This window comes from Neophocaena asiaeorientalis, unplaced genomic scaffold (assembly GCF_003031525.2).
Source record: "Neophocaena asiaeorientalis asiaeorientalis breed wild unplaced genomic scaffold, Neophocaena_asiaeorientalis_V1.1 scaffold79, whole genome shotgun sequence".
Lineage (NCBI taxonomy): Eukaryota > Metazoa > Chordata > Mammalia > Artiodactyla > Phocoenidae > Neophocaena > Neophocaena asiaeorientalis.
The window spans coordinates 5,211,105-5,227,003 of record NW_020175402.1 but is presented as its reverse complement, the minus strand read 5'-3'; the positions used below and the strand labels follow the sequence as shown (position 1 = coordinate 5,227,003).

The 15,899-nt window shown below is 55.4% G+C and overlaps 2 protein-coding genes across 2 annotated transcripts in view; one reads left to right on the top strand and one right to left on the bottom strand.

Annotated features, from left to right (window-relative positions):
- WASF2 (WASP family member 2) overlaps nt 1-3,805 on the top strand; it is a 22,750-nt gene extending 18,945 nt beyond the window's left edge. Inside the window, 2 exon segments of the mRNA XM_024766807.1 lie at nt 1-137; nt 1,101-3,805. The exon segment at nt 1-137 is cut by the window's left edge and continues 60 nt beyond it. Coding sequence (XP_024622575.1) covers nt 1-137; nt 1,101-1,258 — 295 coding nt within the window. The 3' untranslated portion in view covers nt 1,259-3,805.
- Nucleotides 3,806-12,167: 8,362 nt separating this feature from the next.
- On the bottom strand, nt 12,168-15,299 carry GPR3 (G protein-coupled receptor 3). The gene is made up of 2 exons (XM_024766808.1): nt 15,241-15,299; nt 12,168-14,184 (listed from the first exon to the last, which is right to left on the bottom strand). Exon 2 carries the CDS (start codon nt 14,177-14,179, stop codon nt 13,187-13,189), a length of 993 nt encoding a protein of 330 aa, XP_024622576.1. The 5' UTR covers nt 14,180-14,184; nt 15,241-15,299; the 3' UTR covers nt 12,168-13,186.
- Nucleotides 15,300-15,899: the final 600 nt, after the last annotated feature.

The following is a 15,899-nucleotide window of genomic DNA, read 5'->3' as shown; positions in this document are numbered from 1 at the left end:
GCCCCCTCTTCCCCATTTCAGTGGTGCAGATGGCCAGCCTGCTGCACCTTCACCACTTTCTGACACCACCAAGCCCAAGTCCTCCTTGCCTCCTGTGAGCGATGCCCGCAGCGACTTGCTTTCAGCCATCCGTCAAGGTAAAATCCCAATGGTGGGTCCGGGATCATGAAGCCTTGTCTTTCTGCAGCTGGAAGACTGATTGGAGGGTGGACAAGGGGTTCTGTGGCCTTCCAAGGGAATAGCTTTCATTGGGTGGGGAGAGATTAAGACCTCAGATCAGCGTGAAGAAAGGCTTCACTGTAAAAATACAGAGGTTTATATTTCTTTCCACCTTGGTTTAAAGTAAAGACTTCTTAACGTGGGATCTTTGAACTCCTTGGAAATTTATGCTTTGTGTATGTTTGCATCCATTTTGTGCCCCAGAGAAAAACAAGAATCACTGTCTTAGAAGGTACTTCCTCAGCTGGACTCACACACTCCTTGTCCTCCACTTTTTTGCCTTTCATATCCTTCCTCCCTACTCGCCCCGCTTCCCACCCCCTTCCTTCTCCCCTTTTTCTCCTATCCCCTTCCCTTCCTTTCACCCTACCTTCCTCCCCTCCCTCATCATCATCTCACCATCATGGGGCATTTATTCTCTTTCTGTCAGAGGCCGGTTCTGGTCCCAAGGGACTGGAGTGGTTTCTTCTGTCTGATCCTCCAGGAACTGAAGGGTTGTCTAGTGGAGACACAACCTAAGGCAGCTGAGCTTCATGAAAATCAATGACTTGGGCAGACTGAGTGCCCACTAGGTGGGGATTGGCAGCCACTCCCCACTCAGTCTTGGGAGAAGTACCATCCTCACCAGCCTGAGAAACTGGGAAGCGTGGAAACTGGGAAGAATGGCAGGCTCCTTTCAGACACACCTGTAGCACTGGGGCCACAATTTCATAAAACCTGTCTTTACTTCTTGTCCTGAGGATCTTGCTTTCCCAGAGGGTCCTTCTTTTTCACTGTCCTTTCCAATACCCACCACCACCAGGGGCTGCTCCCTCTTCCACAGTCCTGGATGGATTCGGAGACTGACGCACCTCTTAACCCTTCTCTCTCTCTCCCACCAGGCTTTCAGCTGCGCAGGGTTGAGGAGCAGCGGGAACAAGAGAAGCGGGATGTTGTGGGCAACGACGTGGCCACCATCTTGTCACGTCGCATTGCTGTGGAGTACAGCGACTCAGAAGATGACTCCTCTGAGTTTGATGAGGACGAGTGGTCGGATTAACTCTTCTGCCTGCTGCCCGCTTCCTTTTTCTTTCCTTCCTACCTGCCTCCTTTGATGCCTACCCCGACAGTCCCAAGGGGAAAAAAGGGAGGAAAAAAAGAATCTCAAGGGGCCAGAGCCTTCCCTGAAGCAACCAAAGATATATCCAAGTGCTTCCTCCAAATCAACATGTATTTCCCATCTCCCCGAGGTCAGGCCCATGGGGCTCCTGAGGTTCAGTAGCTGAGATGTTCCCTCTTCCCTTCAAGTGACTGTTGCATATTGAAGAGAAGGGAAAACCCCAAAGCAGATCCCTTTGATTGGATTTAAATTGGAGTTGGTGCCTTCCCCTAGGTGCCGTTTTCTGTGGTCTTCTTCTAGAATCCTTGCCCTCAGCTACTTTGAATAATGCCAGCCATCTTCTGGTCCTAAAGCCTGCCTGGACACAGCTGGCCCCTTTTCCATGCGCTGAGAGAGCGGGGCAGCCGCATACCCAGTGCCTCCCCTTTCTGCCCTCATCAGCAGGGTGAGGCTGCCTTTTGCTAAGCCATCTCTATGTCTGGATGCCCTTTATTCCAGGAGCCATCAATCCCCTAAAGAAATGTCTTACCCCTCTGCTCAGAAACAATGCCTTTCTGGAAGCAGGGGTGGTTCCCTCCCTCCCAGGGTCCCTCTCCTGAATGTGGCGTTCCACGTTCCTTAAATGCCCCTCCCTCACCACCAGGTGCCTCCAGGCACCACAGCCCGGTTCTAACCTCTAATCCTCATGACCAAACTAGCCCTGACACACAGGGATCTGGGCCTCTTCTGGCTCTCGGGAGCCAAGCTTAGAGACTTGTAACTGCAGGACTGGAAAAAGGCGGAACTGGGTTGAATGATGCTGAAGCCTAGAGATGGGAAGTGACTTGCTCAAGGTCACACAGTTGGATGATGAGAGAGCTAGACCCCAGAGTTCCTGATTCCAAGTCACCTGTGCTTTCTGGGACCAAATGGTGGGCATCTACTGGAGCCCGGGCAGAGCAGTTCTTGGCTCTGTGCTACTCCAGACCTCACCACAGGTGGGGGTCCCAGTAGAAGGGCTCAGGGCCTGTGCCAGGCCTATCAGTGCTGCTCAGACCCTCATGGCCTCTCTTGTAATTGTTTGCTCCCCCTTTCCTATCACCAGCCAAGCACCTGGCCTTGAGAGCTGCCCTTTTGGGGGACCAGAGGTAGTGAGAGAAGGAAGCGGGTAGGCAGCGTGACAGGTGCTGCTTTCAATTCCTCTGCAACTCCTCCCCCTTTTATTTCCCCAGTTTAAGCATAGGTCCTTCCAACTGTAGAAACTTCAGTCCCTCAGGCTGGCAGCCGCTGCAGGTAGCTGCCCCGGGGCAGGGGGTGCTGGCGGCTGGCGGCCATGAGGAGGGTCGAAAGGCAGAAGGACTCTGGGTCTTGTTTCCAGCTCCCCTCCTCACTGCACAGTGACGTTCCCTCCCTCACTCCCCCTATTTCCCAGAGCTAATACACAGGTGCTATTATTCAGAAAAAAACTGGTCAACTTTGGCCAACAGTGAGGTTTCTTCTCTTCTGCCCTAACTATTGTGTAGCCTCTTGTGCTGAAACTGGCTTCTGGCTTCTCCGGCTTCTCCGGCTTTCCGAGCCCTGAAACAAAGAGAAACAGGATCTGTCTCTACCCAGCACAGCAAATGGTTATAGTAATTGCCAAAGCCCTCATCAACCCCTCTGGCTTGAGGAGAGGGTGTAATCGTGGGTACTGCCACTGTGCCGTGGCTGAATCTCCCCCTCAGCCTTCTTTCTGTGAACTTGGGGCGTGGGGACCGAGTCTTTAGAGGCCAGCGTGCCCTCCTGCAGGGGCTGCTCCAGAGTGTGCCCTCCTTCCTCTCCTAGATCACACATCTCTGGCACAGGGCTGGCGTCAGGCCCCAGTGCTGAGCATACCAGACGGTGTGCACCCCCTCCTTGCCTCCCACTGTGCACTCTGGAAGCTGAAGGTGCTCTCTTCAGAACTCTAAAATGGCTGTCGAAGGTGCCCCCGGCTGCAACCCAGCAGTGACCAAAGTGGCAGGTGGAGGGCAGTGGTTCTCCCAAATAGGAGTCCTGGGGCCTGGCTAGGCCAGGGTTTGGGCCTAATGGCTTTGACTAAATTACCCCCATCCCCCTCCTCTCCGGAGAAGGGGGAGCCAGCGCTACTCACTATCATTCTTCTCTGACCTTGAAGGGGGCGGTGTTGGCCTGGCTTCTGGAATGGACGGAGTCTGCCTTGGAAAGGGCTGGGGGCAGGAGGAGGTGGGGAGGGCCACTGCCTGCAGAAGGTAGGATTAGATCATTAGCTCAGTGACCTCCTAGGGTTTCGATATGCTGTGTTCTCATCCTACAGCTGGTTTGGTAATGATCTGAAAGTCCCGGAGAGCAACAGCACAGCTCTGCCCGATGCTCTCATTAAAATCTATGCAGCCAAGCTCGGCGCTTTGTAGCAGCCGGCCTTGCGAAGCCTCCTCAGCTCGGGGGGCTGGGGACCCAGTCAGCCGAGAGGCCCTCTGGGCTCTACTTATGCATATGTGCACCAAAAAATTGGCCCAAAAAAAAAAAAAAAAAAAAAAAGCTTCTTTAAACACAGAGCCCTTTAAGATGATAAAGGACCCTATGCAGGTAATTGTGTTATCTTTGGAATCCTGTAATTGTAGAATGCAAAGTTTAGTGATTATTTAAACTGGGCTAAGGCTGGTAAGAGTATGGAGCAATGGCCCCTAAGGACTCTAAGGGCTGAAGCCAAGGAGCCGCCTCCCTTACCTATTCTGCCCAGCCCAGGGGACCTGCCCCCATTCCTGTGGCCCAGGGGCCCAGCTTCCACTCGGCAGTGTCAGAAGTGAGTTGTGACTCTGCCTTGGTTGTGAGATGAGTACATTCCAAGGGAGCAGCCACGGGGAGGGGGCAGGCTCAGTGATCCCTTGGAGGCTCCGAGCAGCTGGCCCGAGCTCCAGCTCGCCTCCAACGGAAACTCAAGCGCCCTCAGAAATGACCCTGGCCGCTGTCACCGCAGAGCTGAGGCAGTGTTGTCAGGGCTAATGTGAAATCTCTTCCCGTGGCGCCGATTCTCCGGCTCGGCAGCGCCATCTCGGACAGATTGAGGTCTCTGTGGCTTTGGTGACCCTGCGTAAGCATTTCCACCGTGTCCCAGCTCTGCTTTCAGCCTGCCGCCCACTGCAACCCCCCTCACCTGACCTCAGGGCTTGAGGAAGGGGGCAGTGACCCCAAGGCCAGGGGCTTTTGCTCAGGAGAGAGGTCAGGCTTCCTGGGGGCTTTGAGCTCTACCGGGGTTCAGCTGACCTGGGACCAGGTGTCACCCAGAAATGTGCCTCAGGAAGGGCTAGGGAACAATTTTGTTACTGTATTAACTTTAGTCGCTTAACTCACTTGAGAAACTAACCAATTTTTACTTTCTGTCTAGAATGATGTATGTGTAGGAGAGTGAGCCGTCATGCTCCTGAAGTGCCTTGTTTTCTCTGATATAAATATATTTATGAGGATCTGGTCCAGTGGATTCTTGGGTGTGTTTGCCACATCAAGATTTTAGGGAGTGGGCTTGTTAAATAGTGGGGTTACAGTCTGAAAATGAGTCCCCTTCCCCTGAAGATGGGAAAGGAGCTTGAGATGCAGCTCTGAGCTCTAACCTTCAGGGGTTAAGCCAGACCCCTGAAGTGACCCTTTCCTTGTCACCCTATTTCTCTCAGGTCCTTAGAAGGAGGTCTAGTTTTTCAAAGCCCCATGCCTCCAAGCCTGGTCCTACTTGAGTCCCTGCCAGGCTCGTGTGTGTACCACATTAGCACCCCAGTGACCTGAAGATTCTGTGTAATTGTTTTACGTATACATGTGAATGCATAAATGCCAACATCTTAAATAATTTGATAAAGTCTTTGTAACCACGCAGCCACCTCTGGGGTGTGTGTGTGTGCGCACGTATATGTGTGTAATGGGAGAAGCATTTATAAGGGGGCGACTGATGCCACGGGTGGTGGCCAGAGCTCCAGAGGGAGGTCGGTGTGGGTGGGCTCGGAGGGCGGGAGGCCTCTGGGTCTGGATGGTGCACCCTGTGTAGGAGGGGGGGGGATGAAGGCCGGAAACCATTTTGGGTTAGGGTGAGACCCAACTGGGGGACCTAGAGGCCCTCAGCTGGCTGAGAGGGGGGTGCTGGGGCCAGGGAGACTCCTTGCATCAGGCAGGAGAGGAGCACAGGCTGAATGCTGATGCTGCCTCCCAACATCTGGCCGGCATCTTGTCTGCCTCTCAGACCCAAGCAACTTACCTTAAATAGAATGATTTACAATGGAATCCGATAAAAGGTTTAGGGTGCTGCATGTCCCTTCTGCCTGGGAAAGTGAGGGAGCTGGGTTTATATTCTGACCCCCAAAAAATGACCTACCCAGGAAGCAACGGTTGTTCCGAGCCCAGCTGCTGCGGGTGACTGTCCCTGGGGGTAATTTATGAGTAGACACCCAGTTCTGGGCCCAGCAAACACAGTGCGGTGGCCCCAGGAGAGGGTTGGGAGCAGGGTTGGTGACTTGGCTGGTCACGCCTGCTGTTCAGAGAGAGTCACCCGCTGGCATCCCAGGAGAGGGGGCAGAAGTTTTGAATTGTCAGCAAGTGCTGCGCCAGCCACTCTGAGCTCATCGCTGGAGGTGGGGTGCAGGGGAGGGGGCGCGGGAGCCAGCTCGCCCCGGGCGGAGCCCCTCGCTCCACCCTCCTGCTCAGGCCTGTGTTTAGTCAGCACTTGGCTTCCCGAGGCCGGTGACTGACAGGCAGCCAGACGCCCGCCCTGGGAGAAGACAAAATGGTGGCGTCAGGAGCCGCCCTTGGTGGGGAATTGGAGGGAAGGAATGTGGTTCTGGGAAGAAGGAGGCCTGAGCTTGAATTCCGGCTCCTCCGCTTGGGAGCTTCAGCTCTTTGGGCTAATCCTGAGAAGAATGAGCATTTACTACTACCTGCCCAAGACCGCATACATTTTATTTCAACCTGATGAACCAAGGGTCTCCCATTTTACACATGAGAAAAAGATTCAGAGAGGTTGAGTTGCCTAAGATCACATAGCTGGCCAGGAGCAGAGCCATAGTTCGCACGTGGGTCTCTTGTGCTCTGTCCACCATGGAACTTAAACCCTTTTCAGAATCTCTCCATCTAGCATCATGGTCTTTGGTGTGAGGGGGTGTGTTAAAGGTTTTCTGTTCCAGTCTACCCTACCCCCTGGTGCCCAGTTTTATAGGTGATGGTTATTTTTGCTCTTACTTTGAAATCAAGTGGGCTAGACTGAGGGTTCGGCTATCCTAGACCTTTAGAGTTAGAAGTACCCTGTGCCCTCAACTGCCTGGAACAAAGTGAGTTCCCTAGGTATGGGCTGGGGCTTCCGTCAGGCATGCCTTCAGTATATGCACACACCTGTTCAGATGGATGCATCTATGCACACTCGGACATGGATACACACGGAGATGTGCACACACTGCACACAGTCCTATCCTTGTGCAAACAAGGGCACAGATCAGCACACAGTTACAGGAACACACAGGTGCAAGCAGACCTCACACAAAGTCCTCAGGAGCCACCCCTCCCTTCGTGCTGCCTCCGCCAGTTCCTCACTGCCCCCTCCTGGTCACCCAGTGGCCAGGGCAACCTGGCACCACTTCCTGTAAGTTCTGCTCTGGGGTGGTTGTCAGCTAGTTCCCTTCCAGATCATGAGGCTAGGGGCTGTTTCAGGTGCTCCCCAAAGCCAGCCTTAGCCCCAGGAGAAGAGGTGTCTAGTGGGGGGCCTGAAGCTGGAAGACAAAAAATAAGCCTTTCACACCCAAAAGAATCTCTTCATGGTAGAATTGTCAGTACCATGGTAGCAGGAGTCCTGCAGAGACACCTTCCCACCACAGCAGGCAGCCGTCCCCACCCTTACCTGGGGAATTGTGCACACACCTGCTGACGCTCTGCATACATATTTAAAGAAGAGTAGATATCCTGGCTGAGAAGTCAGAGGTCAGCTCTTCTAGCTCCCACCTTGCTGCTCCCTCTGGGCCTCAGCTTCTTCCACTATTCAATGAGGGGTTGACCAGGATGATGTATGCTGCACCCCACACCCCCAGCCCCCTGGTATCTCAGTATCTTGGAAACTAACCTCTCCCAGACGTGTTCCTGAGTAAGGCACATCCATAAACATGACCCCATGGACGACTCAGGCTAGTTCTGCAAGGATTACCAACACTTTAAAAGCTTTTTATTCCTATTTTATAGTTGAGGAAACAGAAGCACAGAGAGATACAGCAACTTGTCTGAAGTCACACAGCAAGTTGACAGCAGGCATGGAAATAGAAACCCTCTTCTTTCCAATGCCCCAGGCTGATTGGTAGAAAGTAGAACACCCTATGGGCTTGGGTCCAGAGCCAAGGAGACAGGAACTACAGAAGCAAAAGCCAGAACCTCTGCCCTGAAGGGTGAGAACCCAGAGGAAGTACCAGGCTTAGGCATTAGTTGAGTTCCACCACTCCCCACCCCTGCCTATAGACTGCAGGAACCTCAAGCTCCCTATTCCTCTGCAAAGCCAGTGGCTGGCTATGGGGGTTCTCCCTATCCTGTGGCTACTTGCTAGTTCATCAAGGTAGGCACACACCGGAGTGGTGTGTGCACGCATGCCTGGACTCCATGGGTGTGCACACACAGATGTGAATGTATGTTCTTACATGCCTACAGGTATACTTAGATGTACATTCATAGGCATGTGTAACATGTAAATTTGTATGTTTGCAACCCTGTTGCAAACGTGATACATTTGTGTGTTTAGGTGAAGTATGTTTGGATGTATGTACCTAAATGGTCTTTGCGTTTCTGGCGGGTGAATTTATGAACAGGCAAGATTTTGCCTGTATGCTTATTGGGTTTGTTCGTGAGTGTACTTGGGTGTGTGCAGATGTTCACATGCATTTGTGTGGAGAAGTGGGGTGGGGCATGTCCACCCACATGACTAGTAAGTGTGTGCAAAAGTGCATTCAGGGAAAAAAAAAAAGTGCATTCAGGGAAAGCTCAGGTGACTGGGTACACATGAATCCTAGAATGCCCTCCCATGAGAATACAATACCAGTGCCCCCCCAGCCCTGGTATAGGGGGTGCCCTGCCTGGCTCCAGCCAGGCCCTGAGCTCATAGCACCCCCCACCCCCCGCCTCGCACTCTATTCCCCAGACCCATCCTGCTTGGCCAATTTGCAGCCTCTCGCTCCCAGCTCCCGAGAAGGCCTGCAGCAAAGTCAAGGGGCTGGTGGCCAATTAGTGAGGGGGTTAATCAGGGATCTGGGGACCCCCGGGGGGCGGGAAGCCAAAGGCGGGCATTGGGGTTGGCAGGAGCATGAGCTGCCTGTCATGAGGCTGGGGGAGGGGAGACTGAGCCAGCCGGATGGTGCTGGAAGCCGAGGGTCTGCCTGTGAATTCATGGTTGCTGAGCATTCACAGTGAGGAGCCTGTGTGACTGTGTGTACACTGTGTGCAAAAGACATGTACGTGCATTCAGGTCCTTGCATGTAGTCCTGTATGCAAATGTATGGACATGATTTTGGATGCCATCTGTATGCACGTGTGCAGTTTTGTGCCTGTGTATATGTGGGTGTGCGGTGGTATGCAGATGGGTCTGGACCTGTGTGCACACATGTATATATAAGGGTAAGTGTGTCTGTGTATACATGTGTGTGCAAGGGCATTGCATACATTTAAGTATGTGCTTCTGCATGCGAACATGTGCACATGAAGTTGACATGGTCTGTGTACACATGTCCCATGATATATCTGTGTGCACAGGTGTGCGTACCAGTATGCAGATACATCTGGGTGTACGTGCGTGTCTGGATATGTGTGCATGTGTGTGTGTTCTCCGAACAGCCAGAGGCCTGGACCCCCTCGTGTGTGCCTGTGTGCACGTCCCTGTGTGCGCCCAGGTCTCAGCCTGTAGGGAGCTGGGGTATGCGGGGCTGGTGGGCTCCATGCTCCAGGAGAGAATCTGACAGACGAGACTTGCCGTAGCCCCCGGCCCCGGGAGCCTGTTTTCCAGCTTGCAGAAGCTGTGAGCCCGTGAACTCATCTTATATTAATAGCTGCTGTCTCCTCACTTATTGCAGGGAGAGGCGGTCATGGCCCTGGCGGGGGCTGCCACCCTCCTCTACACAGGACCTAGGAAGGAGGGGAGGAGAGGTGGGCCCCACCCCCACCCCAAGGCCTACCCTGGCAGAGAGGCAGGGTTCTGAGCCCCAGCCTTTTCCTCCCCCAAGCCAGGGAGCCCCCACTGCCCAGCTCACCCTCCTAGGCCTCTGCAACTGGGCAGGGTCAGGCATGGGGTTGGACAACTGGCAAAGGCAGAGAGGCTGGAAGGCTTGACTACTCCCCCCCCCAAAACACACACACACAGGCGCGCACGCACACACACAGGCATGTGGTGCTGAGCAGCCCCAGGCCGAGCACCAGCTGAGTCTGAGGCTGAAAGAGACATAGAGGCTTCAGTTTGGGGGGGGCAGACATGTCCCTTCTCTCAGGGACCCTCAGTTGGAGAGGGGACACAGCCTTTAGGGGCCCCCATTCCAAGGAGGAAAGCCAGACTTCTCTATAAATATTTACTAAGGAGAAGCGTAGCACGGTGTGTTGTATAAACCGCATCTTTACAGCCACAGGAGGGCTTAGCCAAGGAGGCTTCCTGGAGGAAACACAGAGCGAGAAGCACAGGGAAGACCTGAGGTGTATCTGAAGAATCCCGGGAGCAGGGAGAAGCCAGCTAGCCCCACCACGCACAGAGGCCCCAACCCAGGGACAGATTCAGACACCCTCAGGGTGGGCCCAGGACCCAAGGCAGAGACCTTGGCAGATACAGGCTCCCAGAAATGTCTCAGATCCACCACACAGCCACACCCAGACAGACAGATGAGGACTCACAGCATGAGGGTCAATCACAGGCCCTCGCAGACATGAGGCTGGCCAGCATTCGGCCCTGCTGGGCCCTGGAGCCAGAAGCTAGGTTGGGGAAGCAAAGGGCCAAGCCCACCCAGGGCAGGAGAGGCACCTGGCCCCTCTCCTTCTGGTCCTTGGTGGGTGCTCCTTGGGAGTGAGGCGGAGGCAGCAAGGAGGCCTGTTCCTACACCGCCCCTCCCAAAGGTCTAGGGGTAGCCTGGAGAGACCCACATTTTCCCTAGCCAGGGGACAGAGCTCCCTGCCCTGGCTTCCTTTCTTGCTGTGTCTGAGCTGCTCCTGAAACCCATTCCCTCACCTAGGAAAGAAGCAGATTTGGAGTCAAGTGGACCTGGGTTCAAACCTCAGCTCAACTCTTTTACTATGTGACTTTAGGCAAATCAGACGTCACCATCAGGAAGGCCTTTTGGGGGCACCCTCTTTTAGAGATTACACGCGCTCCCTGTGCCCCTTCTCTGTTTTTCTCTGAGGACTCATCGCTCTCTGACATTACCATGTTTTAGCTTATCTCTTTATTACTGTCTCCCCTGGCTAGAATTTAAGCTGTCCACGAGGACAGCAGTGAATAAATGAAAACCCATTACTCTCAGAGCCTCAACTTTCTCTTCTGTAAAGTGGGGAGAGCAATAGTACCACCCAGTGGACCATGGTGATGTTGTGCGTTGTTTGCCATAGAACAGGTGATTCCTGAGTGGGGGTCTTTTCCCAGGGACCTTCCAGGAAGGTGGGGAAAGAGATAAGCCTCAGCCAGATCTGGTGGACCCTCCCCACTTTGGGCCTGGACTGGAGCTATGCGTACCTAGGCCCAGGGCCGCCCTCCACCAGCCCTGACCCAGCCCCTGTTGGCATGTCCACTCCCCTTGGATTCCTGTGGCTACTACTGGGGAGTGGTCTTGAACACCAGGCAGAAATCTCTGGCCAGGGAAATGGAGAAAGACCTGAGTCCTAGCCTGGCACAGCTGTGTGAGTTTGAGCAAGTGGCTGTTCTTCGGGCCTCAGTCTCCCCATCTGTACAGTGGAGATGCTCCGAGGGCCCCACCTCCAGGCTTTGCCCACCCAGGAAGATGGGGGGTTTGGGTAGTCAGAGCTTCCTCTTCAGCCACACCCCAAACCTGCTCCTGCCCTTGCCTGTTGAACATGTCCTTTCTGGTTCCAGAACACCGAAATCCAGGGTTCTGAACACTTACATCCCCAAATGCACACAAGGGCACACGCACACACTTACCATCACTCACCTTTGCATAGCAAAAAACCTCTTTCAGCTCCTGAATGAACAGACCCCAACCAGCCACCTCCCCAAATGTGGCAGCTGGCTGTGAGAGTGAACCCCGATACAAATCTGAGTCCAGAATGTCGTAAGCCCTAGGGTTGGGAAGGAAGGAGATGGGGGGCAGGCATTGGCCAGTAGACAGTGCACAGGTTCTGGAAACAAGTGTTCCTGGTTTGAATTCTGGCTCTATCATTTGCTAGCTGTATGACCTTGGGCTGGCCACTGAATCTCCCTCGGCCTGTTTCCTCATCCATAAAATGGAGAAGTTATTATTACCTGTGCCGTGGGATGCTTGTTGGGCATAAACGTGGTAATGGGCGTAGTACACACCCATGACTGGGAAGGGCTGTTGTTAAGAATACCTACATGCTTTGAGTATACACTTCATGCCAAAGCCCAAGCTAAAGCTCATGTGGGCACGATGTAGGCACTTCAACCCCAAAAGGGTCTAGCAACAGGGGTTCCAGTCCCCAGGGGGAGGTGGGGTTCTTGCCTGGCGGTGCCTGTGTCTGAGCAGGGGGACCCATCAGATTGGCATCCTGGGGTGGGAGGTGTCACCTGCCGGCCACATTCCACCTGGGTCTCCAGCTCCTCACATACCCCACAGGCCCCCAGGCCTGGCATAATCCTCCCATTCCAGGCTGTCCCCCATCAGGCCCCACTCCACCCCCTCCACACACAGACAAATTTATCACAAAATCATTTTTTATTGAGGGTTGGGTCAGGGACAGGAATAGGGATCGCACTGGGGACCATACCCCAGTTGGCAGAGGGGTCTGGTGTTGGCTCGCACCCTTGCCTCCTCTAGGGCACCGCAGGGTGAGGCCTGGCCGCTAAGCTCTGGCTGTGGCGCTGGACGCCAGGCTGGAGTGGAGCTGGGGTTGCTCGGCCTGGTCCCGGCTGCCGACCGGGCTGCAGTTTCCCCAAAACGGCCACCAGAGGGCAGCCGGCCCCCAGCGCAGAGGAATTCTCGGTTTCTCAGGTGATGGTTTCTTAAAAAAATAAAAAACCAGAGGCTGGTGTGTTCCCCCGGCAAACCCGAGGGTGGCGGGCCCTGGGAGAAGGCTCTGGTTTCTATGATCTCTTTGATAAAAAACAAGCAAAAATAATAACAAAATACGTGGTTTCTCTCTCTCCCTTTCCCCCCTCTAGGAACTGAGGTCAGAAATGCAGGTGTTGGGGACTGGGAGTACCCTGGTATGGCCTGGATTTCAAGGTGTGGGTCTCTTTTTTTCCCGTTAACACCCATAAATAAATTCATAAATAAATAAATAATAATAGATACTCTCTTTGTATGTGCACATATATACAGATAAATCTTTGTCTTATCTATCAACAGACTAACTAACCTCTCTGACTCTTTAGTTCAGAAACTCAAAAGTAAAGCGACATGGTCAAGGTCAAGGGAGGGGGAAGATCAGGGACTTGGAATGGCACTGTAAAACACCCAGCAGCGTACTGGAACTCCAAGCCAGCTGGGCTGTGCGACATTTCTGAGTGGAACCCTGACCACCTGAACATTCTAGAACCATGGAGCCGGCTGGGCCCTGCAGGGATCTGAACAGAATCCTGTGAAACACCCAAAGTCCTAGAACTCCAGAACCAGCTGGGTCTTGGGGTGCAGAGCTGGAGGGTTGGAACAAAGCCCTGGAGGACCTAACACTCTGGAATTCTGTAGTGATCAGGGCTGAAGGGTCACCAGGATGCGACTAGACATCACTGGGGGAACGGGATCGGAAGGGGATCTTGGAAGAGGAACAGCAGCAGCAGACAGCCCACAGCACCTTCTGCACATCCTGGTTGCGGAAGGCATAAATGATGGGGTTGATCATGGAGTTGTAGGTGGCAGGGAGCAGGGTGAGATAGGTGTAGAGGGGTGGGGAGTGGGCATCGCCCAACAGGCAGTAGACGGTGAAGGGCAGCCAGCAGGCGGCAAAGGCGCCAAGCACCACGGCCAAGGTGGCAATGCCCTTTCGGGTGGCCACGTAGTGGGAGGCAGGCAGCAGGTGCCGCTGGAGGGCAATCTGCTGGGCATGGCGGCAGACGATGCGACAGATCTGGGCATAGAGCTGCAGCATGATGCCAAACACCATGAAGAAAGCAACGGCCAGGACCACCAGATGGTTCTTGGAGAGTGGATATACCACGCCACACGTGGCCCGGGCATCCAGGCAGTTCCAGGCCAGCACAGGCAGCAGCCCCAGGCCCAATGCGCATCCCCACACTAGGGCCAGCATCACATAGGTCCGCGTCACTGTCGTCTCTGAGTAGTAGGTGAGGGCATTGTACAGAGAAAGGTAGCGATCAACGGTGATGGCCAGTAGGCTGCCAATGCTGGCAGTAAAGGCCATGGCCAGCATGCCGACCAGCACCAGGCTCATCTCTGCCGAGCCAATGCAGAAGACAGCAGCAAAGTGCATGACCAGACCCAGGCCTGCCAGCAGGTCTGCCACAGCCAGGCTGCCCACCAGCAGGAACATGGGGGCGTGGAAGGCAGGAGTGCCCACGATGATGGCCACCACCAGCGCGTTCTCACAGGACACTAGGGTACCTGAGATGCACAGCACTACGTCCCAGGCCCTAGGTGAGGGCAGTGGCATGGCTGGGCCTGTGGGCCCCTCTGTTGAGCCCACGCTGCTCATGTTCATGTTTCCTGGGCCAGCAGAGAGCCAGGCCAGGGGGCTGCCTGCACCCCACATCATGGTACCTGTAGGAGAAAGGCCCTGTGAGAAGCTGGCAGGGCTGGGTGCTGAGTGGAGGGGTCTGGAAACAGTGGGAGTCTCACCTCAGGATACCTGGCTGAGTCCCAACGCCTTGTCGCCCCCACTCCTGCCCTGAAGCTCCTTCCAGGGTACCTTTAACCTCTCCTATGCCGCCGGGCTAGCAGGAGTCTCTTTTCCTGGGGATCCCTGTCCTGGGTCTCTTCATTCTCCCTTCCAACTCCCTGAGTCCTGCAGGTCTCTTTCTCCTACATGTGTGACCAGAGGAGGGCAAGATGAAGGACTACCATGAGTGGATGGAGGCCCATTGGATCCAGGAGAAGCTGGGAGAGGCCCAGGACTGGGGGAGGGAAAAACATCTTAAAACTGAGAGCAGCTCTGCTCCCTCCCCACCAGGGAGGATGACGCTCAGCTTCTGAGGCTCACCAGACCCCTCACGATTCTCAGTACTGCCAAACCCAGACTCCGCCCCCAGAGAAAGCTCGTGAAGCTCCCGCCAGCCCCCACCCTGCACTCCTGGGGTAACAACACCTGGGAACTCGGCCTCCCCCAACACACACCCACCTAGACTTCTGTCCCCAGCCAGACCCCTCTTTCTGCCTGGACCTCTGGGTCTTTGGAACAGACACCCCCTGCTGGAAGCATGGATCCCTGAGTCAGACCCCTCCCTCTGCCCGGACACCTGGATCTTGGGCCTGACTCCGCCTCCTGCCCGGAGGTCTGGATTCCTAAGTCAGACACCTCCTCCTGCTCGGACGCCTGGGTCCTTGCCCCAGACGCCTCCTGCCGGACCAAACTCAGATGACCGTCAGTCCCTTCAGGGCCTCGGGTCCCTGCAGGAGGGCTCACCCCGCGCCGGGCTACCCAGCTGACGGCTCTCAGCACTCAGACACTGGCTCCCCTCCTGCTAGCCCAGACTCAGGGTTCCTGGTCTCGACCTCCGACCCCAGTCAGCCGCTGCGAGCCTTAGCTCTTGCCCAGCGCCCCAGAATCCTGACTGCCCTCCCGGACGCCTGGTGTCCGCGGCGGGGCCCGCTACTCACCTCTCGGGACCGGGCGCGGCCGGGCCCCGGGGAGGCTCCGCTCGGGTCCAGGCTGCGCAGGGTGTATGCGGACCCCGAGAAGCCCCCACGGCCACGGGAGAAGCGACGTGAGTCACCCCGCCCCGCCCCCGGCCACCGGTTTGGTGACGTCAGCGGCCCGCCTGGCCAATGGGTGAGCCGCGCTGGGGCGCAGCGCGCGCCGCTCGGCATAGTGATGAGGCCTCGTGCCGCCCGCTCCCCCATTCATAAAAAGCGACCGTGGCTGCGGCCCCGCCCCCTCCTGAGTCGGCCCGCGCTGTCCTTGACGCGGCGCCCTCTAGGGGCCGGGGGTTTCGGGGGCGCTGGTGCGAGAGCCTGGAAGTCCACGGGAGGTTGAGGGGGATGTGTAGGGGGAGCGGAAAGGGAACGCGGATAGACTGTGGGGTGATGGGACTCTCGGGTGGCAAAGGCTGATGGAATTCAGGTGACGGAAACCGAGTGATGGGGCTGAATGGGCGTCCCCGGTGAGGATGGCGGGGGTTGCCAAGACGAAACGGCCCTGAGGTGATGGTGACAGGAGCATGAGGGAACAGGGAGGTGGGTGGCAGTGACGGTATGATCAGGGTGACAGGATCTTGGGGGGTGGTGGCAGTGGGACGCTGAGGTAGAGAGGGAAGCCC